General features: G+C 33.6%; 1 protein-coding gene across 1 annotated transcript; it reads right to left on the bottom strand.

Annotated features, from left to right (window-relative positions):
* Positions 1-1,166: 1,166 nt before the first annotated feature.
* LOC139850332 (universal stress protein PHOS34) lies at positions 1,167-4,630 on the bottom strand. The gene is made up of 4 exons (XM_071839916.1): positions 4,413-4,630; positions 4,204-4,313; positions 2,476-2,594; positions 1,167-1,620 (listed from the first exon to the last, which is right to left on the bottom strand). The coding sequence occupies exons 1-4, from the start codon at positions 4,585-4,587 to the stop codon at positions 1,551-1,553; spliced, it is 474 nt and encodes a 157-aa protein (XP_071696017.1). The 5' UTR covers positions 4,588-4,630; the 3' UTR covers positions 1,167-1,550.
* Between the last annotated feature and the right edge of the window lie 21,048 nt (positions 4,631-25,678).

Below are 25,678 nucleotides of genomic sequence, written 5' to 3' on the forward strand. Positions count from 1 at the left end.
TTACGAAAGTAATCAAAATAAATAATGATCCCAGAATATAATCTAACACAGTACGCATAAATACGCAGTTTCGTGAAGTATAGAGCGCAAAAATATAAGTCGAAAAAATCGGGTTGTTACAACATGTTTTTTGGAAACATAGGTTTTGATGAGAACCAGATAACACTTTTAGTTTGAGAGTGACCGGAATTCGAGGAAAGAATTTTTTTAAGAGGGCTAGATTTGTAACACCCGCTTTGATGGTCTAGACAAAATAAGTAATTTTGTAATATTTTTATTTATAATTTAAATATATGATATTTAAATTATGGTTAAGTGATGGAAATTAAATTTTTGTATGAAGTACTTGTTAAGTGGTCAAATGAGTTCGTTTTGTGATGATATTCACAGAAGATATATGTTTGTTTGAATTGGGCTCCATTATGACCGTCTAACGTGAGCATTGTGTTTTAGATAACATGTATAATACGTACATAATAAATGAATCGGGTATCCTTTGATGAAGTAAATTAGTCACTGTTCTCCATGACTCTGTAGGGTCATCAGTCCTCTTGTAATAAACGGGTTCGCTTATGTGTTACTGTATACTAGACATGCTATGTATGATTCTACTTGTCGAGTTTCTCATTGACATGATTCGAGCTATTTGATTATCAGTTTGACGTGGCGTGTTGTACCTTAGATGATTGATAAGATGACAGACTTAATATGTTTATATATATATATATATATATATATATATATATATATATATATATATATATATATATATATATATATATATATATATAAATGACTGATTGAATATATATAGTCATTTATATATATATATATATATATATATATATATATATATATATATATATAAATGACTGATTGAATGACAGATTAAATGATGGACTTATGTTGGCCTTGTACTATTAGATATGATCCGTGTACATAATCTCATTCACTTACTGGTACGCTAACCTCTCCACATCTCGTCCCCCGCAGGTTTAACGGTATTGTCGGATTTAGGAGAAGTTGTTACGTCGGGTTTATGTTTGACACGTCACACTCTAATCTACATTGTAACAAGCACTCTTGCATTAAAAATTTAAAATACAATGCAAACTATATAAAAGTTTTTAGTTTTCTAAAAAAAAAAAAAAAAAAAACATGCAAACTATCACTCATTAAAATACAATGCTTTAGTGTGAGAACCAATACTAACAAAACAACCAATAACCACACGTCATCAACTTAACATATCGATTCAAATTATACATAATTTTATCCCAATCATCGTACCAAGATAGCACTAATAGAAAAGGCAAGTAACTTATACTCCGTAACTAGTTTGCAGAATATATATTGCCCACATCATCAAACCTTGCTTCTCACGTTTCGAATCACCAACAAGCACTAGAAACCTCTGTTATTATTGTGGGCGCCCATGTTTTATGCTTTATATATACCAAAAAGTAAAGAAACAAAGTTGGAATTATGGTATTTTCCACACGTCAAGATTGAATCTGCATGATCGACCAAATGTGTAAAATAGCATAATTTTACTTGACAACGGTGACTGGACATGTTGCGTTCTGCACCACGTGGCTGCTTACACTCCCTAACAGAACCCTGTTTTATTTTTTACATTCAAATTAATCAAAATGAAATTTATATTTATTAGTAATAATTGTAAACAAAAATACTATCAACGATTACCACATTAACTGATACCACATTAATCCAGCCATATCTAATTATAGTCAAGAGATAGAAAACTGAAATGTGATTAATCTTGCAATTTCTAAAAGACGTAAATTGACTTGGTTACCAAAGAGCATATATGATGAGCCTCTGTTGAAGTTCAAGCTTTGTAATAACGATGCATATGTTCGTGTTGAGAGTGTAAATTTCCAAAAAATTTGACTCAGTTTTATTTAACTAGGCATCGTAAAATATTTGAATGCTATATAATTAAGGAGAAGTTATATATAATGTTTAAGGTAAACAAAATTTTAAAACCTTCAGTTTAAGTTATTAAACTTTCAATTAATAATTAAGTTAAAAGACATTTTTACTTTAAAATTTTACAAATGACGAGTTGTCACTAAATTTTTTTTCTTTATAGGTAACATACCTACGTAATTTACTAGTATCTTAGTTTTAAAATATATTAAAAGAGAAATGATATTTATAAACAAGTATTCAAGACTACTTTCAAATATAATTTCTCTAGTCTCACATAAAACTTTGTAAAATAAATTGTGAAATACTATTTTAAGTAAGTAAATATGTTCCTTGTAAAGAAAATATTTGGTGACAAAAGGTCATTTAAAGAATTTCAAGTTAAACAACTCCCTAACTTAAATAAAAACTACAATTATAGATTAGAAAATTCGATATTAAGTTTACCTTGTTATAGTACTACTACGTGTTTCATTTAACTAATTATCAACAAATCAAATCAAAATATAAAAACGTACATACCTTTTAATAGGACCCAAACCTCTGCTGCCAACAACAATAGAATCCAAATTTAGATGATTAACAGCTTCACATATCTTCTCCTTTGGATCTCCCCAATACACTTTCCCCATCACCTTTACCTTCATCATTATTTTCATATCAGATCACACCCCATTCATTCATTTTATTTTTAAATTATCAATCCTACTAAACCAAGAATCCATTCTTTTATATATATCACGGAATAATTATATTTATAATTTTATAATAAATAATAATCATAAAACATAATAAAAATAAAAGATAATAATAACAAAAACAATAATACTAAAATAACTTTATATTGTGAAAAAGAAGTACTTCCCTTCCAATTTAACTATTCGCACACAAAATACGCAGTTTAATAAATATCATTATTACACTACTTTTTATTTAGTTAACAACTTTACAAAATCTTTTATTAATTATTTTTGCCTTGCATACATATGCATGCATGCATATACATATAATTACATATTACATATATACATTAAATTGTATATTTACATCCTTATTATTTTCTACTCACTCCTTCCCAAATCTATTCTTCCGGAGCAAAAAACATAAGAGTCTAAGAACAGGGCCGGTCCTGAGAATTTGAATGCCAGTGCGAACATCTCAAAAATATGCCCCATGCCCCCCTCAAAATATATTAATAGCACAACACAAATATTTAGGGGTTTGAAACCTAGTCAAACTAGGCGGCTTATCCCCTCCGATTTTTATTTAACAAATACAATTCAAATACACATGTTCGGAACTACAAATCACCTAAAATGATGTCTACATGCATTTTTTGATGCAAAAACTTCAATCAATTTATCATAATCTACATTTGATAGAAATCTATTTTCAATACTTATAATTGCTAACCCGTTTAACCGTTCTTGACTCATTGTACTTCGTATATAATTCTTCAAAATTTCAATGTTTGATAACTCCGTTCTGCAGATGCTACAGTGACCGGGACGGTTAGCAAAATCATGTATGCAAGTAAAACATTGGAAAAATATACATCTTCTTTGTAAACTCCATAATCTCAAGTGACGTCCACGAAAAATTGAGGGAAAACTGAATTAGATATATAAAATCATGGAGTCATGAAGATTATTTATAGTATCGTATAGAATAGATAAAAAGAAATTGATTATCTTGATTTGAGATGGGAATCGTCGAATTGATGAGGAGATAGAGGAGTAGAGGACGTTTGGATGCCCTAATGATACGACGAATTAATTTTACGCTGTATTTAATTTTACTCGGTATTTAATTTTACTCCAATGATGGTAGACTCTTTTCTTAGTTATTGTAAAACAATTTATAATTTATATGGGCTAAAATGTTGGGCTTAACCCTTTAAATTGTGTTGACAGTTGCGGTTGCACCTTCAGCCCCGCCCAAATTCCGGCCCTGTCTAAGAAAAAAACGATTGTCACGTGTATTTCTATTTACTTAACTTTATCACTGGAGTATTTTTTACTGGTTTTTTGGTCTTACATTTATAAATTAGAAGCACAAAACAAATTTATCACATTATTTTTATTCGAAAGTAAACAATTAATTTATAACACCAAAAAAATTTGTGAACAATAGCATTGAGATGGGGAATATTTATTTTATATTTATAAAAGTATTCGGTCTATTTGTAGCCGCAAGAAAAAAAAAATATAGGTAGACAAATTTAATTGAGACGGAGGAGTAGTTAATTACCCTTTTTGTAGAGGAAACAGTGTCAAGAATGTTGAATAGCTGTGGATCAGGAGTGATTCCATATTTCTTGCATACACTAATGTCTTTCAGCTCCACCAATGGTATTAAAGCTACACGTACATCCATCAACCATTATTTAATTATTAAATTTATATTTATATTCAAAAAGTCGATCAAGAAGCTAGTTATACTATTAGCGAATAACTTACGTGATCCAGTATCGGCAAAGAGTTTTTTGTTAACGGGATCGGACTTAGGAGACAACACAAGGATGACAACAATTGTGTCTCCGGTATCAACTAGATTATCGACCGCCCATTCTAAAGATGATTTGCTTGTTGCTGAGTAATCAATTCCAATCCCTATCGTACGGGCTTTTGCCATTTTTTATATAAATTCAAATTATTAATTAACTACAAAGAAACAAATTTAATTTCAATAGAAAAATATATATATAATATAATGCGTATGTGTGTTGAGAGCGGTATTTATAGATGGATGGTGTTGTGTACTGTTTGTGTGCCGCCAGCTAATGTTGTTGTGTAGTTAGAGAAAATTGATTTTTACGGATATAAGTGGAACTTCTCGAAAAAAGTAGAAGGAATATTATATTGGTGTACAGTCTTTTCAAAAAAAAAAAAAAAAAAGATATTGTTGTACAGTCGCGAAAAAGTAGACATTGATATCTTATGTTTAACTCGTCTAGAAATGTAATATGCTTTCGGTTGAGTTGAGTGACGGATCTTGAATACAATTGTTGAGAGGGCCTGATCAAGTATAGAATATTCGGGTCGAGTTCAGTCCATGCTTGACATCAAAGAAGGAGTATTTAAGGGTCAACTGAGTTTAACTCTCCGATCCGAAGTACCGTAAATAACCCCTTGCGAGATGAAGATCTCAGCGGGGGTGGTTAAACACAGACCCACTATCGACGGGTTGTTCGGTTAACGATGGCTGGCGCTGGGTTGTAGGGTTTATGTTCGTAGAACATTACCTGTATATCAAGAGTGTCTAGTGGAATGCTATAAGTCCGGTAGAGCGGGTATAATCACACTATATAGATAGCGCAGCTAGTTCGTATTTTAATACTTAAAATAGTATGTGTGTAAATCCCAAAAGTGGAATCCCCTTGCATTGTGATTTGAGTCCGTTATTTATAGCTACAGTGCCGTTTGTTTATTTGAGCCACGTGTTCCATGTTGTTTTTTTGTCTGTACTACCTGAACGCTTGGGAGAGGGGACCAGGGAACAATACTGTTACTTTTGTGCTGGTTGTCTGTCACTTTGCAGAGATCGTGGAAAGTACAGGACACGTCATCCTTTTAAAGCGCGCTAAACATACTTAGCGTACATTTACTTGTGCCTGGAGTGCCATAGCGCTAGGGCTGTGCACACATGGTGCAAGTGTGATGCGCAATACGAGCTAATCGGGTATGCGTATCATTAAGTCCTCCAGTTCGATATTATGCGCAATGCATGGTGTTGAACTCAACTACTGTTAATTCCTCTAGCAGATGTGATGTGACATCCGTCACGTCACCTGCTTCGTTGCATTAAATTCTAACCTTCTTTCTTACACATATTCTGACACGTGTACGGTAAGGATCATTTCCAGCCGTCCTTTTTCCTTCTATAAATAGACCTTTCCCTTTTCATTTTTCACTTTTCCTTCACTTTTAACTTTCAACATGGCTTCTTGCGCGGATCCTTCTAACGTTGGTTCCATTTCTTCATCTATCACGCCCCAATATGTAGCGCATCTCGCAAAGCGCTATCCTCCAATGGGGTCGCTGTCACCTATTATTCCTGGTCGTTTAGACCGAGCCAACCGTTCTCCTGGCGGGAAGGTGGCTGTATATAGCGTTGCTTTTGAGCGGGAGAATTTGCGCATTCCGCCTACAAATTTCTTTATGCGTGTTCTTTCACATTTTAACATAGGTATGGGTCAGTTAGATCCTGATAGCGCCTGTCGTCTTATCGTTTTCCAAATTTGGTGTAGAGCGCATGACTTTATTCCGACGGTGAATCTGTTCAAGAACATATTTCTTTTTGAACGACTTGATACTGGATGGTTCGCTTTTTGTGATAATGTTCATTTTACCACTGGGCCGGTGGAGGAAGTTCCGCCAAATTGGAAAGAGAGCTACTTGATAATGCTAAAAACGAACATATATTTCATAGCATTATTCCTCAAGAAAGACAAGCTTTTAGTTGCAATTGTTCTATTTACAAGTGATATTCGTTTAAATAATAAAAGGTGAAGACAAAATACAGATTCGACGAATTGAAGACGCAAACGACCAAAAAGCTCAAAAGTACAAAAGACAATAAAAAAGGTTCCAATTATTGATAAAAAACGTCTCGAAATTACAAGAGTACAAGATTCAAAACGCAAAGTACAAGATATTAAATTGTACGCAAGGACGTTCGAAAATCCGGAACCGGGACCAGAGTCAACTCTTAACGCTCGACGCAACGGACTAAAAATTACAAGTTAACTATGTATATAAATATAATATAATATATAATTAATTATATTAATTATATATATATTATATTTATAAATAAAAACCGTCGGCAGAGAAAGACTCCAAGGGACTGAGCTGTAATTTCATTCTCCGCGACTCGCGGAGTTTGAAGGCAAAAATGCCGCGAGTCGCGGAGCCCCAAATTGAGAAACTGCCTATAAAGCCAACCGAATTCTGAGCATTTATCATCATCTTTTTCTTCCTCATTCATACGTAAAATTTATATTTATATTTATAATTTATATTTTAATTTTAATTATAATTCTAATAATAAGGGTATGTTAGCGAATGATGTAAGGGTGTAAGTCGAAATTCTGTCCGTGTAACGCTACGCTATTTTTAATCATTGTAAGTTATGTTCAACCTTTTTACATTAATGTCTCGTAGCTAAGTTATTATTATGCTTATTTAAAACGAAGTAATCATGATGTTGGGCTAATTACTAAAATTGGGTAATTGGGCTTTGTACCATAATTGGGGTTTGGACAAAAGAACGACACTTGTGGAAATTAGACTATGGGCTATTAATGGGCTTTATATTTGTTTAACTAAATGAAAGTTTGTTAATGTTAATATAAAGATTTACAATTGGGCGTCCCTATAAATTACCATATACACTCGATCGGACACGATGGGCGGGGTATTTATATGTACGAATAATCGTTCATTTAACCGGACACGGGAATGGATTAATAGCCACTAGAATAATTAAAACAGGGGTGAAATTACATTCAAGGGTAATTGGTGTAATTGCTAACAAAGTAGTAAAACCTTGGTTTACACGCAGTTGATAACCTGGTGTATTCATTAAACAAAGTATTAAAACCTTGTTACAATTCGAATCCCCAATTAGTTGGAATATTTAACTTCGGGTATAAGGATAATTTGACGAGGACACTCGCACTTTATATTTATGACTGATGGACTGTTATGGACAAAAACCAGACGGACATATTAAATAATCCAGGACAAAGGACAATTAACCCATGGGCATAAAACTAAAATCAACACGTCAAACATCATGATTACGGAAGTTTAAATAAGCATAATTCTTTTATTTCATATTTAATTTCCTTTATTTTATATTTAATTGCACTTCTAATTATCGCACTTTTATTTATTTAATCGCACTTTTAATTATCGTACTTTTTAATTATCGCAATTTTATTTTATCGCACTTTTATTGCAATTTCATTATCGTTATTTATTTTACGCTTTAAATTAAGTCTTTTATTTATTTAATATTTTACATTAGGTTTTAACTGCGACTAAAGTTTTAAAATCGACAAACCGGTCATTAAACGGTAAAAACCCCCCTTTATAATAATAATATTACTTATATATATGTTTGTATTTTTATAAAAGTAAATTAATATAGCGTTGAGCTTTGTTTAAAAAAGATTCCCTGTGGAACGAACCGGACTTACTAAAAACTACACTACTGTACGATTAGGTACACTGCCTATAAGTGTTGTAGCAAGGTTTAAGTATATCCATTCTATAAATTAATAAATATCTTGTGTAAAATTGTATCGTATTTAATAGTTTTTCCTAGTAAAATATAAACTATTTCGTATACACCTCGCATAACATCAAGTATATTTTTGGCGCCGCTGCCGGGGAACTCTCTTAAACGCCGGAAGCGCAACGCTAATATAAAAAAAAAAAAAAAAGAGATTTATTCTATTAAAAGTCGCTTTTGTAAAAATACGTTTTAAATATTCGAAAATATAAAAAGAAAAACAAAAATATAAGTATTTTTAAGATTTTGTTAAATATTTAAGTTTTATAAGTTTCTTTATTTTTATTTTAGTTTATAAAAATATAAGTTTTATTTAAATATCTTTTATTTATTTAAAAACAGAAAACAGAAAATAAAAAAAAATAAAAAGAAAAAACGCGTCGAAATTAAAAGCTGTCATCTGAATTTCTGAACCCCGCGACTCGCGGGGTTTTCTTTATAAATTACCGCAACTCGCGGAGGGTACCGGACACACGGACAGAAGCCCTAATTCAGCATTAATTACGGTAATTATTAATTAATTATTATTAAAACCTAACTAATTATTATTATTATAATTAATTTTATTTTAACTTTTACTTTTTATTTAATTTATATTTAGTATTAATTAGTTTAATTAAAATATTAAATTAATAGTTTTATTAAATAAATAATATAAAAATAATATTTTTATAAAAATTGTACTTTTTACAACTTTTTGTATATTTTTATATTTTGTTCCTTTTTAAACGTTTTAGCGTAATATTTGTATTTTTAGCTCATATTTTGTTTTAAACTTAGTTTTTGCCATAGTCATTTTTACTCATAGATTTTTAGGCTTTGCCGTAGAATTCCTTAAGTGCTTTTTCTTAGATTAAGATTTAGGTACTTTAGAATTTTGCGACGCCTTTTTAAGTTTTAGTTTTTTTTTTAAGTTATTTCCATTTGGGATATAGTTTTTCCTGTAAGTTTTAATATTTTTAGACAACTTTTACTATGTATCAATTATCATTCCAATTAGTAATCTCAATTTGCGATTATAATTTTAAGTTAGTTGTAGTAATAAGGTTAGGTTAGTCAAGTATTTTTAAGTTTTATAAGTTTCTTTTATTTTTCCGTCACCTTTTATTTTTTTCAACCATTTTTCTTTTTCAACCTTTTTTCGACGAACTCTTTTTCTTTCTTATTTCTCGCTATTCTAGTTTTAGGACATAGATTTTTATTCTACTTCTTATCTAAATTTCTTAAAATTACGAAAATTTATTTTAAGTGGTTAAATTAATAGACATCAAAATTTTCTGGTTCGTAGTAATAGTTGGATTTGTACGTGGACCGGGTTATTGGAGCCAAACAGTCCTCAATTATATTGAGACCAAACGAATCCTGCCCCTCTGCTGCATCTTTTGGCTATTCGAAACGTGGGCAAAATCAGAAAAGTCTATTAATTGGATAACTTATTATAATTTTTCTTTCCTTTTTAAAACTAATAGGATATTCAGTGAATGCACCGAGCAAGACGTTCACCACCTTTTGTACGTTCACCACCTGTAACTAGATCAAGACATTTAGCAAATATAACCGCCGTTGATTTTTCTTTAGAATCGTCATCCAGTAGACCAAGTACTTCAGTTCAAATTTCCGATAATCCATTTTTTGAACCCGACCTCACAATTGAGAATCTGGAGAATATTCAGGAACGGTTCGTAGATCCTGAACCACTAAACTTTCCTCCGGAACCACCAATCATTCAAACAGAGATTGTTGAGGAACGAACCATTAAATCATAATCATCTAGTGATACCGATTCAACAAATTCAATTATGGAGAATCTGGAACCTTTAAGTATGGAAGACCGAATGAGAGCTAAACGCACTGGCCAAGGTCACGCAATTACTCATCCAGACATTAATGCGCCAGATTATGAAATCAAAGGACAAATTCTACACATGGTGACTAATCAATGCCAATTTAGTGGTGCGCCGAAGGAAGATCCAAATGAACATCTACGTACCTTTAATAGGATCTGCACACTATTTAAAATCCGAGAAGTGGAGGATGAACAGATATATCTCATGTTATTTCCCTGGACTTTAAAGGGAGAAGCCAAAGATTGGTTGGAATCGTTACCTGAAGGGGCGATCGATACATGGGATGTTTTAGTTGACAAATTTCTTAAACAATTCTTTCCTGCATCTAAAGCCGTAAGACTTCAAGCAGAAATTGTTACGTTCACACAGAATCCAAATGAAACTCTATATGAGGCGTGGACAAGATATGGAAAGTTGTTAAAAGGATGTCCGCAACATGGTTTAGACACCTATCAAATAGTACAAATATTCTACCAAGGATGCGACATCACTACAAGAAAAGACATAGATATAGCAGCTGGTGGTTCTATTGTAGCGACCCCGACAAATCGTCAAGTGACGGCGTCGGCTACGTGGGTCCCATTACCTGATTATAAGTCTTTAAGATAACGTTTGACCAAAATATGTCGCCTTCGTTTCAAAATAAAGATTGTTTCAAAGTTTACAAGAATTGTTCAACCAAAAGTTAAGTTACAACGTTATAAGTACGATTGAAATCTAGGCGACACGGTTTAAAGTAAAGTCAAAAGACGCTCCATGAAATGCATGTATACTCGACATCGGATGCAAGTATCAAATAGTAAGCGGAAGCATGTTTCACATATCGTGCAAGACCTGAGAAAAACATAGAAATCTGTCAACGAAAACGTTGGTGAAATCATAGGTTTAAGTAAGTGAGTACAAGTGAACCACAAGATTTGCATCAATGAAATAATAGTAATACATTCCAAAAGTTTGTTTCACGAGCACCCAATTATCAAAGCTTAACATTCCATCCATTGTATACCCCATCCATAGTGCTAGAACAAACACTGATTCTCGAAAATATATTTCATCCGTAGACGGTAGCGAACCGTCAAAGATGAGGGTTGTCAACCCATATGGCCATATAACATAAGTTCTCGCTTACACCCGGCAAGTGTAACTAATGATAATCGAATTGAGGATTTTTGTTCTAAACTCGTATGTAGAATGTTTGTTTTCCCGTTCTTGTGTTCACTTAGTTCAAAAGAATCGTTTATGTTTTCTCATCCCAAATATAAGTTCAAAAAGAGTAAAAGTGGGACTATGATCTCACCTTTGATTGCAAGAGTGAAATAGTACTTCAACAAGTAAACGTGCAAAGAACAATGCTAGTCTCGACCTAAACAATTAAGTTATATAAATTAACTGGTTACGACACAAGGTCGGGTGAAATGTGTTCAATTAGTCCTATGGCTCAATACGACTCGATTAAATATAGCATGTGAATCACGTTGTCAAGTTTCATACAAGAAACAAGTATAAAAGCATGTTAGAATGATTGTATAAAAGTTTGGTTAAGTTTGACTAAAAGTCAAACTTGGTCAAAGTCAACGAAAAAGTCAACGCGTTCGGGTCGGGTCCCGGACTATTTTTCTATGCTAAATATTCATATACAAGTATATTAAAACAAGTTTCATGTGAATCGGAGGTCGATAGCTAGTCAAACATTTCGCGTGAAAAGTGACAAAGTGAGCAGAATTCTGGCCAGGCCAATCCGCGCGCCGCGCGGGGATGGGGCGCGCCGCGCAACCATCTGGGCAGAGATTTCTGGTCAGTTTTTCAAAGTATGCACGAACCAAACATCAAACATTCACCATTTATGATCCGCAAACTGTAGTGACCCGAACTTTTCCATGTTTATATATATTAATTGAGATTGATATTTACATGATTAAATGTTTCCAACATGTTAAGCAATCAAACTTGTTAAGACTTGATTAATTGAAATATGTTTCATATAGACAATTGACCACCCAAGTTGATCGGTGATTCACGAACGTTAAAACTTGTAAAAACTATATGATGACATATATATGGATATATATATATATATATATAGTTAACATGATACTATGATAAGAAAACATATCATAAAGTATATTAACAATGAACTACATATGTAAAAACAAGACTACTAACTTAATGATTTTTAAACGAGACATATATGTAACGATTATCGTTGTAAAGACATTTAATGTATATATATCATATTAAGAGATATTCATACATGATAATATCATGATAATATAATAATTTAAAATCTCATTTGATATTATAAACATTGGGTTAACAACATTTAACAAGATCGTTAACCTAAAGGTTTCAAAACAACACTTACATGTAACGACTAACGATGACTTAACGACTCAGTTAAAATGTATATACATGTAGTGTTTTAATATGTATTTATACACTTTTGAAAGACTTCAATACACTTATCAAAATACTTCTACTTAACAAAAATGCTTACAATTACATCCTCGTTCAGTTTCATCAACAATTCTACTCGTATGCACCCGTATTCGTACTCGTACAATACACAGCTTTTAGATGTATGTACTATTGGTATATACACTCCAATGATCAGCTCTTAGCAGCCCATGTGAGTCACCTAACACATGTGGGAACCATCATTTGGCAACTAGCATGAAATATCTCATAAAATTACAAAAATATGAGTAATCATTCATGACTTATTTACATGAAAACAAAATTACATATCCTTTATATCTAATCCATACACCAACGACCAAAAACACCTACAAACACTTTCATTCTTCAATTTTCTTCATCTAAGTGATCTCTCTCAAGTTCTATCTTCAAGTTCTAAGTGTTCTTCATAAATTCCAAAAGTTCTAGTTTCATAAAATCAAGAATACTTTCAAGTTTGCTAGCTCACTTCCAATCTTGTAAGGTGATCATCCAACCTCAAGAAATCTTTGTTTCTTACAGTAGGTTATCATTCTAATACAAGGTAATAATCATATTCAAACTTTGGTTCAATTTCTATAACTATAACAATCTTATTTCAAGTGATGATCTTACTTGAACTTGTTTTCGTGTCATGATTCTGCTTCAAGAACTTCGAGCCATCCAAGGATCCATTGAAGCTAGATCCATTTTTCTCTTTTCCAGTAGGTTTATCCAAGGAACTTAAGGTAGTAATGATGTTCATAACATCATTCGATTCATACATATAAAGCTATCTTATTCGAAGGTTTAAACTTGTAATCACTAGAACATAGTTTAGTTAATTCTAAACTTGTTCGCAAACAAAAGTTAATCCTTCTAACTTGAATTTTAAAATCAACTAAACACATGTTCTATATCTATATGATATGCTAACTTAATGATTTAAAACCTGGAAACACGAAAAACACCGTAAAACTGGATTTACGCCGTCGTAGTAACACCGCGGGCTGTTTTGGGTTAGTTAATTAAAAACTATGATAAACTTTGATTTAAAAGTTGTTATTCTGAGAAAATGATTTTTATTATGAACATGAAACTATATCCAAAAATTATGGTTAAACTCAAAGTGGAAGTATGTTTTCTAAAATGGTCATCTAGACGTCGTTCTTTCGACTGAAATGACTACCTTTACAAAAACGACTTGTAACTTATTTTTCCGACTATAAACCTATACTTTTCTGTTTAGATTCATAAAATAGAGTTCAATATGAAACCATAGCAATTTGATTCACTCAAAACGGATTTAAAATGAAGAAGTTATGGGTAAAACAAGATTGGATAATTTTTCTCATTTTAGCTACGTGAAAATTGGTAACAAATCTATTCCAACCATAACTTAATCAACTTGTATTGTATATTATGTAATCTTGAGATACCATAGACACGTATACAATGTTTCGACCTATCATGTCGACACATCTATATATATTTCGGAACAACCATAGACACTCTATATGTGAATGTTGGAGTTAGCTATACAGGGTTGAGGTTGATTCCAAAATATATATAGTTTGAGTTGTGATCAATACTGAGATACGTATACACTGGGTCGTGGATTGATTCAAGATAATATTTGTCGATTTATTTCTGTACATCTAACTGTGGACAACTAGTTGTAGGTTACTAACGAGGACAGCTGACTTAATAAACTTAAAACATCAAAATATATTAAAAGTGTTGTAAATATATTTTGAACATACTTTGATATATATGTATATATTGTTATAGGTTCGTGAATCAACCAGTGGCCAAGTCTTACTTCCCGACGAAGTAAAAATCTGTGAAAGTGAGTTATAGTCCCACTTTTAAAATCTAATATTTTTGGGATGAGAATACATGCAGGTTTTATAAATGATTTACAAAATAGACACAAGTACGTGAAACTACATTCTATGGTTGAATTATCGAAATCGAATATGCCCCTTTTTATTAAGTCTGGTAATCTAAGAATTAGGGAACAGACACCCTAATTGACGCGAATCCTAAAGATAGATCTATCGGGCCCAACAAGCCCCATCCAAAGTACCGGATGCTTTAGTACTTCGAAATTTATATCATATCCGAAGGGTGTCCCGGAATGATGGGGATATTCTTATATATGCATCTTGTTAATGTCGGTTACCAGGTGTTCACCATATGAATGATTTTTATCTCTATGTATGGGATGTGTATTGAAATATGAAATCTTGTGGTCTATTGTTACGATTTGATATATATATAGGTTAAACCTATAACTCACCAACATTTTTTTTGACGTTTAAAGCATGTTTATTCTCAGGTGAATATTAAGAGTTTCCGCTGTTGCATACTAAAATAAGGACAAGATTTGGAGTTCATGTTTGTATGATATTGTGTAAAAACTGCATTCAAGAAACTGATTTCGATGTAACATATTTGTATTGTAAACCATTATGTAATGGTCGTGTGTAAACAGGATATTTTAGATTATCATTATTTGATAATCTACGTAAAGCTTTTTAAACCTTTATTTATGAAATAAAGGTTATGGTTTGTTTTAAAAATGAATGCAGTCTTTGAAAAACGTCTCATATAGAGGTCAAAACCTCGCAACGAAATCAATTAATATGGAACGTTTTTAATCAATAAGAACGGGACATTTCAGTTGGTATCCGAGCATTGGTCTTAGAGAACCAGAAAATTTACATTAGTGTGTCTTATCGAGTTTGTTAGGATGCATTAGTGAGTCTGGACTTCGACCGTGTTTTCTTTAAAAATGATTGCTTAACATTTTTGTTGGAAACTATATATTTTTAACATATGAATATTATGTGATATATTAATCTCTTAACGTGTTTGATATTATGTGATAGATGTCTACCTCTAGAACAAGTCCCATTGACTCATCTAATAATAATGAAGAGTCAAATGTAAATTGGAATGATTTGTGGACTGATTCACAAGTTCCCGAAGAGGAACCGGAAGAAGAATCGGAACCGGATGAAGAAATAGAACCGGTGGGGGAAATAATAAAACGGTTAAGTAAAAGAAAATCCTCAACCAACCGACCAAAGTTAATTATGGTCAATGGTGTTTCCGCCAAGGAAGCAAAATATTGGGAGGATTACCAATTCTCCGATGAATCGGATTCCGACGAGAATTCCGATGATGTTATAGAAATTACCCCAACTGAATTTAAAAAGGCAAAAGAAAATAATAAGGGAAAGGGCATAAAAATAGAGAAATCTAATTCCAACCCCGATGAACTTTATATGTATCGTCAACCCCCGAAGTCCTTAAGTTGTAACAATGACCCGGGAACCTCTAAACCACCAGGTTTTTCTAAACCAATGTGGACAACGACAGCTTGTATTAGGGGAACATCATATATCCCTAGAAACTTGGCAAAACGAACCAAAACCGAAGAAGAAGAAACGAGCGAGTCGGAATAAGATAGTTGTATTCGTGTGGTGTAATATATGTAATATAGTGTTCTTATGCTTTATGATATATGTAAAAATTGCTTGTATTAATAAGTATTTTTTTTTATGAATCTAACTCTTGTCTATTTTACAGTTTAAAAACACAAAATGGATAGACAACCCAATATTTTAAGAGACCTACCCGGAGACATGATTGATGAAATCTTGTCTAGAGTCGGCCAGAATTCTTCGGCACAACTATTTAAGGCGAGATCAGTTTGTAAGACATTCGAAGAACGTTCCAAGAATGTCTTGGTTTATAAGAGACTTTCGTTTGAAAGATGGGGGATATCACATTGGGAAACCCATAAGTTACGATGTGTTTACTTTGACGCATATATTGCGGGGAACCCAAATGCTATTTTACGCAACGGGTTAAGAAATTATTTTGACTCAATATATTCGAATATTGGACTTCGTGATTTAGAAAAAGCGGCTAACATGCAACATAAAGAAGCATGTTATGCTTACGGATTAGTAATGTTCGCTTCTCACCAAAGTGAGAACAAGAACATCGGGCTACAACTATTAAACAAAACGTTTCCACAAGTGACGGAGTCGGTAATTGGGGTAAGAAATGAGGTTTTTAGATTATTACGGGACTATTGGACATTACGTAACCCTCGTCCCTTTGATGACGTTACAACACGCTGTCTTATCAACGGCCATAACGGTTATGTTGCACAAGACCAAGGATGGGAAGTAGTCCTAGTAAAACCAGAATGCATGACTTGTTTCTGGACGTATGAATTACGTGTCTTTATTGCCTTTGCCGAACGACTTGTGTACTAGCTAGAATTGTCTTCACAACTATCTTGTATCAAAGTTATTGTGTGCTATATTTCATGCTTTATGTAAAATAAGCGGTATTGTAAGTTTGTAAAATATTGTATAAAAGTTTGAACGCGAAATATTATTACAATCAGTTTTTCATATAGAATTGTAGTAGTTGAATTGTATATTAGCTACTAAGTATGAACTTAACGGGTAGGTACTACCCGAATTTAAACTTATAAAACGCTAATATGAAGAAAAAGCTTTTATAAATGAGTTCATATTATGCTACGAAATACTATTAACTACTCTTAATATTCTGTATGATTAACTTGTTCCATTTGACTATTTTGAAGGAAATGGCACCGACTACTCGACACACCGTGAATATGAATGAAGAGGAATTCCGTACTTTTCTAGCTTCAAACATAGCCGCAGTACAGGCTGCGCTACATACCAACAATAACCTTGGATCTAGCAGTACAGGAAATCATGTAGGATGCACCTACAAAGAATTCACTGCCTGCAAACCTTTGGAATTTGATGGAACCGAAGGACCGATCGGATTGAAACGGTGGACCGAGAAGGTCGAATCGGTGTTTGCCATAAGTAAGTGTACTGAAGAGGACAAAGTAAAGTACGCTACGCATACCTTCACAGGTTCTGCGTTAACATGGTGGAATACCTATCTAGAGCAAGTGGGACAAGACGATGCGTACGCACTACCGTGGTCAGCATTCAAGCACTTGATGAACGAGAAGTACCGTCCCAGAACCGAGGTCAATAAGCTCAAGACAGAACTTAGAGGGTTACGAACCCAAGGATTTGATATTACCACGTACGAAAGACGATTCACAGAATTGTGCCTATTGTGTCCGGGAGCATTCGAAGATGAGGAAGAGAAGATCGACGCATTTGTGAAAGGATTACCGGAAAGAATCCAAGAAGATATAAGTTCACACGAGCCCGCCTCCATACAACAGGCATGTAGAATGGCTCACAAACTAGTGAACCAGATTGAAGAAAGAATTAAAGAACAGACTGCTGAAGAGGCCAATGTGAAGCAAGTCAAAAGAAAGTGGGAGGAAAACGGTGATAAGAATCACCAATACAACAACAACAGCAATTACAACAATAATCGCAACAATTATCCCAACAATCGCAACATCAATCGCAACTACAACAAACGGCCCAACAACAACAACAACAACAACAACAGCAACTACAACAATCATCCCAACAACAATAATAACCGCAACAACAACAACAATCAGAAGCAGCTATGCCAAAGGTGTGAAAAGAATCACACGGGGTTCTGCACTAAATTTTGCAACAAGTGTAAAAGAAATGGTCATAGCGCGGCGAAGTGTGAGGTCTACGGACCAGGGGTTAATAGAACGAAAGGAACAAATGGTGTCGGAACGAGTAATGGCGGAGCAAGTAGTGTCGGAGCAAGTTATGCCAATGTAGTTTGTTATAAATGTGGAAAACCGGGCCACATTATTAGAAATTGCCCGAACCAGGAGAACACGAATAGACAAGGCCGTGGAAGAGTTTTCAATATTAATTCGGCAGAGGCACAGGAAGACCCGGAGCTTGTTACGGGTACGTTTCTTATTGACAATAAATCTGCTTACGTTTTATTTGATTCGGGTGCGGATAGAAGCTATATGAGTAGAGATTTTTGTGCTAAATTAAGTTGTCCATTGACGCCTTTGGATAGTAAATTTTTACTCGAATTAGCAAATGGTAAATTAATTTCAGCAGATAATATATGTCGGAATCGAGAAATTAAACTGGTTAGCGAAACATTTAAGATTGATTTGATACCAGTAGAGTTAGGGAGTTTTGATGTGATAATCGGTATGGACTGGTTGAAAGAAGTGAAAGCGGAGATCGTTTGTTACAAAAATGCAATTCGCATTATACGAGAAAAAGGAAAACCCTTAATGGTGTACGGAGAAAAGGGCAACACGAAGCTACATCTTATTAGTAATTTGAAGGCACAAAAACTAATAAGAAAAGGTTGCTATGCTGTTCTAGCACACGTCGAGAAAGTACAAACTGAAGAAAAGAGCATCAATGATGTTCCCATTGCAAAAGAATTTCCCGATGTATTTCCGAAAGAATTACCGGGATTACCCCCACATCGATCCGTTGAATTTCAAATAGATCTTGTACCAGGAGCTGCACCAATAGCCCGTGCTCCTTACAGACTTGCACCCAGTGAGATGAAAGAACTGCAAAGCCAATTACAAGAACTTTTAGAGCGTGGTTTCATTCGACCAAGCACATCACCGTGGGGAGCTCCTGTTTTGTTTGTCAAGAAGAAAGATGGTACATTCAGGTTGTGTATCGACTACCGAGAGTTGAACAAACTTACCATCAAGAACCGCTACCCACTACCGAGAATCGACGACTTATTTGATCAACTACAAGGCTCGTCTGTTTATTCAAAGATTGACTTACGTTCCGGGTATCATCAAATGCGGGTGAAAGAAGATGATATTCCAAAGACTGCTTTCAGAACACGTTACGGTCATTACGAGTTTATGGTCATGCCGTTTGGTTTAACTAATGCACCAGCTGTGTTCATGGACCTTATGAACCGAGTGTGTGGACCATACCTTGACAAGTTTGTCATTGTTTTCATTGATGACATACTTATTTACTCAAAGAATGACCAAGAACACGGTGAACATTTGAGAAAGGTGTTAGAAGTATTGAGGAAGGAAGAATTGTACGCTAAGTTTTCAAAGTGTGCATTTTGGTTGGAAGAAGTTCAATTCCTCGGTCACATAGTGAACAAAGAAGGTATTAAGGTGGATCCGGCAAAGATAGAAACTGTTGAAAAGTGGGAAACCCCGAAAACTCCGAAACACGTACGCCAGTTTTTAGGACTAGCTGGTTACTACAGAAGGTTCATCCAAGACTTTTCCAGAATAGCAAAACCCTTGACTGCATTAACGCATAAAGGGAAGAAATTTGAATGGAATGATGAACAAGAGAAAGCGTTTCAGTTATTGAAGAAAAAGCTAACTACGGCACCTATATTGTCATTGCCTGAAGGGAATGATGATTTTGTGATTTATTGTGACGCATCAAAGCAAGGTCTCGGTTGTGTATTAATGCAACGAACGAAGGTGATTGCTTATGCATCTAGACAATTGAAGATTCACGAACAAAATTATACGACGCATGATTTGGAATTAGGCGCGGTTGTTTTTGCATTAAAGACTTGGAGGCACTACTTATATGGGGTCAAAAGTATTATATATACTGACCACAAAAGTCTTCAACACATATTTAATCAGAAACAACTGAATATGAGGCAGCGTAGGTGGATTGAATTGTTGAATGATTACGACTTTGAGATTCGTTACCACCCGGGGAAGGCAAATGTGGTAGCCGATGCCTTGAGCAGGAAGGACAGAGAACCCATTCGAGTAAAATCTATGAACATAATGATTCATAATAACATTACTACTCAAATAAAGGAGGCGCAACAAGGAGTTTTAAAAGAGGGAAATTTAAAGGATGAAATACCCAAAGGATCGGAGAAGCATCTTAATATTCGGGAAGACGGAACCCGGTATAGGGCTGAAAGGATTTGGGTACCAAAATTTGGAGATATGAGAGAAATGGTACTTAGAGAAGCTCATAAAACCAGATACTCAATACATCCTGGAACGGGGAAGATGTACAAGGATCTCAAGAAACATTTTTGGTGGCCGGGTATGAAAGCCGATGTTGCTAAATATGTAGGAGAATGTTTGACGTGTTCTAAGGTCAAAGCTGAGCATCAGAAACCATCAGGTCTACTTCAACAACCCGAAATCCCGGAATGGAAATGGGAAAACATTACCATGGATTTCATCACTAAATTGCCAAGGACTGCAAGTGGTTTTGATACTATTTGGGTAATAGTTGATCGTCTCACCAAATCAGCACACTTCCTGCCAATAAGAGAAGATGACAAGATGGAGAAGTTAGCACGACTGTATTTGAAGGAAGTCGTCTCCAGACATGGAATACCAATCTCTATTATCTCTGATAGGGATGGCAGATTTATTTCAAGATTCTGGCAGACATTACAGCAAGCATTAGGAACTCGTCTAGACATGAGTACTGCCTATCATCCACAAACTGATGGGCAGAGCGAAAGGACGATACAAACGCTTGAAGACATGCTACGAGCATGTGTTATTGATTTTGGAAACAGTTGGGATCGACATCTACCGTTAGCAGAATTTTCCTACAACAACAGCTACCATTCAAGCATTGAGATGGCGCCGTTTAAAGCACTTTATGGTAGAAAGTGCAGGTCTCCGATTTGTTGGAGTGAAGTGGGGGATAGACAGATTACGGGTCCGGAGATTATACAAGAAACTACCGAGAAGATCAGCCAAATTCAACAACGGTTGAAAACCGCCCAAAGTCGACAAAAGAGCTACGCTGACATTAAAAGAAAAGATATAGAATTTGAAATTGGAGAGATGGTCATGCTTAAAGTTGCACCTTGGAAAGGCGTTGTTCGATTTGGTAAACGAGGGAAATTAAATCCAAGGTATATTGGACCATTCAAGATTATTGATCGTGTCGGACCAGTAGCTTACCGACTAGAGTTACCTCAACAACTCGCGGCTGTACATAACACTTTCCACGTCTCGAATTTAAAGAAATGTTTTGCTAAAGAAGATCTCACTATTCCGTTAGATGAAATCCAAATCAACGAAAAACTTCAATTCATCGAAGAACCCGTCGAAATAATGGATCGTGAGGTTAAAAGACTTAAGCAAAACAAGATACCAATTGTTAAGGTTCGATGGAATGCTCGTAGAGGACCCGAGTTCACCTGGGAGCGTGAAGATCAGATGAAGAAGAAATACCCGCATCTATTTCCAGAAGATTCATCAACACCTTCAACAGCTTAAAATTTCGGGACGAAATTTATTTAACGGGTAGGTACTGTAGTGACCCGAACTTTTCCATGTTTATATATATTAATTGAGATTGATATTTACATGATTAAATGTTTCCAACATGTTAAGCAATCAAACTTGTTAAGACTTGATTAATTGAAATATGTTTCATATAGACAATTGACCACCCAAGTTGATCGGTGATTCACGAACGTTAAAACTTGTAAAAACTATATGATGACATATATATGGATATATATATATATATATATAGTTAACATGATACTATGATAAGAAAACATATCATAAAGTATATTAACAATGAACTACATATGTAAAAACAAGACTACTAACTTAATGATTTTTAAACGAGACATATATGTAACGATTATCGTTGTAAAGACATTTAATGTATATATATATATCATATTAAGAGATATTCATACATGATAATATCATGATAATATAATAATTTAAAATCTCATTTGATATTATAAACATTGGGTTAACAACATTTAACAAGATCGTTAACCTAAAGGTTTCAAAACAACACTTACATGTAACGACTAACGATGACTTAACGACTCAGTTAAAATGTATATACATGTAGTGTTTTAATATGTATTTATACACTTTTGAAAGACTTAAATACACTTATCAAAATACTTCTACTTAACAAAAATGCTTACAATTACATCCTCGTTCAGTTTCATCAACAATTCTACTCGTATGCACCCGTATTCGTACTCGTACAATACACAGCTTTTAGATGTATGTACTATTGGTATATACACTCCAATGATCAGCTCTTAGCAGCCCATGTGAGTCACCTAACACATGTGGGAACCATCATTTGGCAACTAGCATGAAATATCTCATAAAATTACAAAAATATGAGTAATCATTCATGACTTATTTACATGAAAACAAAATTACATATCCTTTATATCTAATCCATACACCAACGACCAAAAACACCTACAAACACTTTCATTCTTCAATTTTCTTCATCTAAGTGATCTCTCTCAAGTTCTATCTTCAAGTTCTAAGTGTTCTTCATAAATTCCAAAAGTTCTAGTTTCATAAAATCAAGAATACTTTCAAGTTTGCTAGCTCACTTCCAATCTTGTAAGGTGATCATCCAACCTCAAGAAATCTTTGTTTCTTACAGTAGGTTATCATTCTAATACAAGGTAATAATCATATTCAAACTTTGGTTCAATTTCTATAACTATAACAATCTTATTTCAAGTGATGATCTTACTTGAACTTGTTTTCGTGTCATGATTCTGCTTCAAGAACTTCGAGCCATCCAAGGATCCATTGAAGCTAGATCCATTTTTCTCTTTTCCAGTAGGTTTATCCAAGGAACTTAAGGTAGTAATGATGTTCATAACATCATTCGATTCATACATATAAAGCTATCTTATTCGAAGGTTTAAACTTGTAATCACTAGAACATAGTTTAGTTAATTCTAAACTTGTTCGCAAACAAAAGTTAATCCTTCTAACTTGAATTTTAAAATCAACTAAACACATGTTCTATATCTATATGATATGCTAACTTAATGATTTAAAACCTGGAAACACGAAAAACACCGTAAAACTGGATTTACGCCGTCGTAGTAACACCGCGGGCTGTTTTGGGTTAGTTAATTAAAAACTATGATAAACTTTGATTTAAAAGTTGTTATTCTGAGAAAATGATTTTTATTATGAACATGAAACTATATCCAAAAATTATGGTTAAACTCAAAGTGGAAGTATGTTTTCTAAAATGGTCATCTAGACGTCGTTCTTTCGACTGAAATGACTACCTTTACAAAAACGACTTGTAACTTATTTTTCCGACTATAAACCTATACTTTTCTGTTTAGATTCATAAAATAGAGTTCAATATGAAACCATAGCAATTTGATTCACTCAAAACGGATTTAAAATGAAGAAGTTATGGGTAAAACAAGATTGGATAATTTTTCTCATTTTAGCTACGTGAAAATTGGTAACAAATCTATTCCAACCATAACTTAATCAACTTGTATTGTATATTATGTAATCTTGAGATACCATAGACACGTATACAATGTTTCGACCTATCATGTCGACACATCTATATATATTTCGGAACAACCATAGACACTCTATATGTGAATGTTGGAGTTAGCTATACAGGGTTGAGGTTGATTCCAAAATATATATAGTTTGAGTTGTGATCAATACTGAGATACGTATACACTGGGTCGTGGATTGATTCAAGATAATATTTGTCGATTTATTTCTGTACATCTAACTGTGGACAACTAGTTGTAGGTTACTAACGAGGACAGCTGACTTAATAAACTTAAAACATCAAAATATATTAAAAGTGTTGTAAATATATTTTGAACATACTTTGATATATATGTATATATTGTTATAGGTTCGTGAATCAACCAGTGGCCAAGTCTTACTTCCCGACGAAGTAAAAATCTGTGAAAGTGAGTTATAGTCCCACTTTTAAAATCTAATATTTTTGGGATGAGAATACATGCAGGTTTTATAAATGATTTACAAAATAGACACAAGTACGTGAAACTACATTCTATGGTTGAATTATCGAAATCGAATATGCCCCTTTTTATTAAGTCTGGTAATCTAAGAATTAGGGAACAGACACCCTAATTGACGCGAATCCTAAAGATAGATCTATCGGGCCCAACAAGCCCCATCCAAAGTACCGGATGCTTTAGTACTTCGAAATTTATATCATATCCGAAGGGTGTCCCAGAATGATGGGGATATTCTTATATATGCATCTTGTTAATGTCGATTACCAGGTGTTCACCATATGAATGATTTTTATCTCTATGTATGGGATGTGTATTGAAATATGAAATCTTGTGGTCTATTGTTACGATTTGATATATATATAGGTTAAACCTATAACTCACCAACATTTTTGTTGACGTTTAAAGCATGTTTATTCTCAGGTGAATATTAAGAGCTTCCGCTGTTGCATACTAAAATAAGGACAAGATTTGGAGTCCATGTTTGTATGATATTGTGTAAAAACTGCATTCAAGAAACTGATTTCGATGTAACATATTTGTATTGTAAACCATTATGTAATGGTCGTGTGTAAACAGGATATTTTAGATTATCATTATTTGATAATCTACGTAAAGCTTTTTAAACCTTTATTTATGAAATAAAGGTTATGGTTTGTTTTAAAAATGAATGCAGTCTTTGAAAAACGTCTCATATAGAGGTCAAAACCTCGCAACGAAATCAATTAATATGGAACGTTTTTAATCAATAAGAACGGGACATTTCACAAACAACCAAAACATGTATCTTATATCCTCGGAAAGGTATTTTGACGAGCAATACAACTAACCACATATCATCAAACAAAAACATCATTTACAATAACCGAAAACTCGTCAATTGATCAAGAAAGGTTTATTTTCAAAGTTTCAAGTTCGTAAAACGTATTTTATGATTCGGGAATCCAATTTACACATACGATATGCCGTTTCGAAGGTAATTAAGTATACATTGCATCTAAACACTTACTAACAACATTAACAAGCATTCAACGCATCAAAAGATCATTTCAAAGTCTATCAAACCCTAGTCAAACATCACAAAATCCTTAATCGGGTTTTTGAAGTTTTCTTAATCAACCTACACATCAAAATGTAGCTAATGATACTAGTAACACAATTAAAACATGAACTTTAACAATTAAACAACTTTAACTCATCCAAAATCAAGGATTTAGCACACCCATTTCAAATGTTCAAACTAGTTACTCAAAACAACGAATCGAGCAAACAAAACATATATTCATGTTATACACGAGCCATAGACACTAACTAACACCATTTCAAGTCAAAAACACGAATTTAGAGAAATCTAGAGTTTTAGAATTGTTACCCAAAATCGATGAAGTTAGTATCAAATC

This window comes from Rutidosis leptorrhynchoides, chromosome 5 (assembly GCF_046630445.1).
Source record: "Rutidosis leptorrhynchoides isolate AG116_Rl617_1_P2 chromosome 5, CSIRO_AGI_Rlap_v1, whole genome shotgun sequence".
Taxonomy (NCBI): domain Eukaryota; kingdom Viridiplantae; phylum Streptophyta; class Magnoliopsida; order Asterales; family Asteraceae; genus Rutidosis; species Rutidosis leptorrhynchoides.

Coding starts and splice junctions, on each gene's coding strand:
- LOC139850332 (XM_071839916.1), bottom strand. CDS start 4,587: ATGGCAAAAGCCCGTACGATAGGGATTGGAATTGATTACTCAGCAACA. Junction 2,595..4,203: donor CTGTTTCCTCTACAAAAAGG/GTAATTAACTAC, acceptor ATAATGATGAAG/GTAAAGGTGATGGGGAAAGT. Junction 1,621..2,475: donor GGTTTGGGTCCTATTAAAAG/GTATGTACGTTT, acceptor AAAATAAAACAG/GGTTCTGTTAGGGAGTGTAA.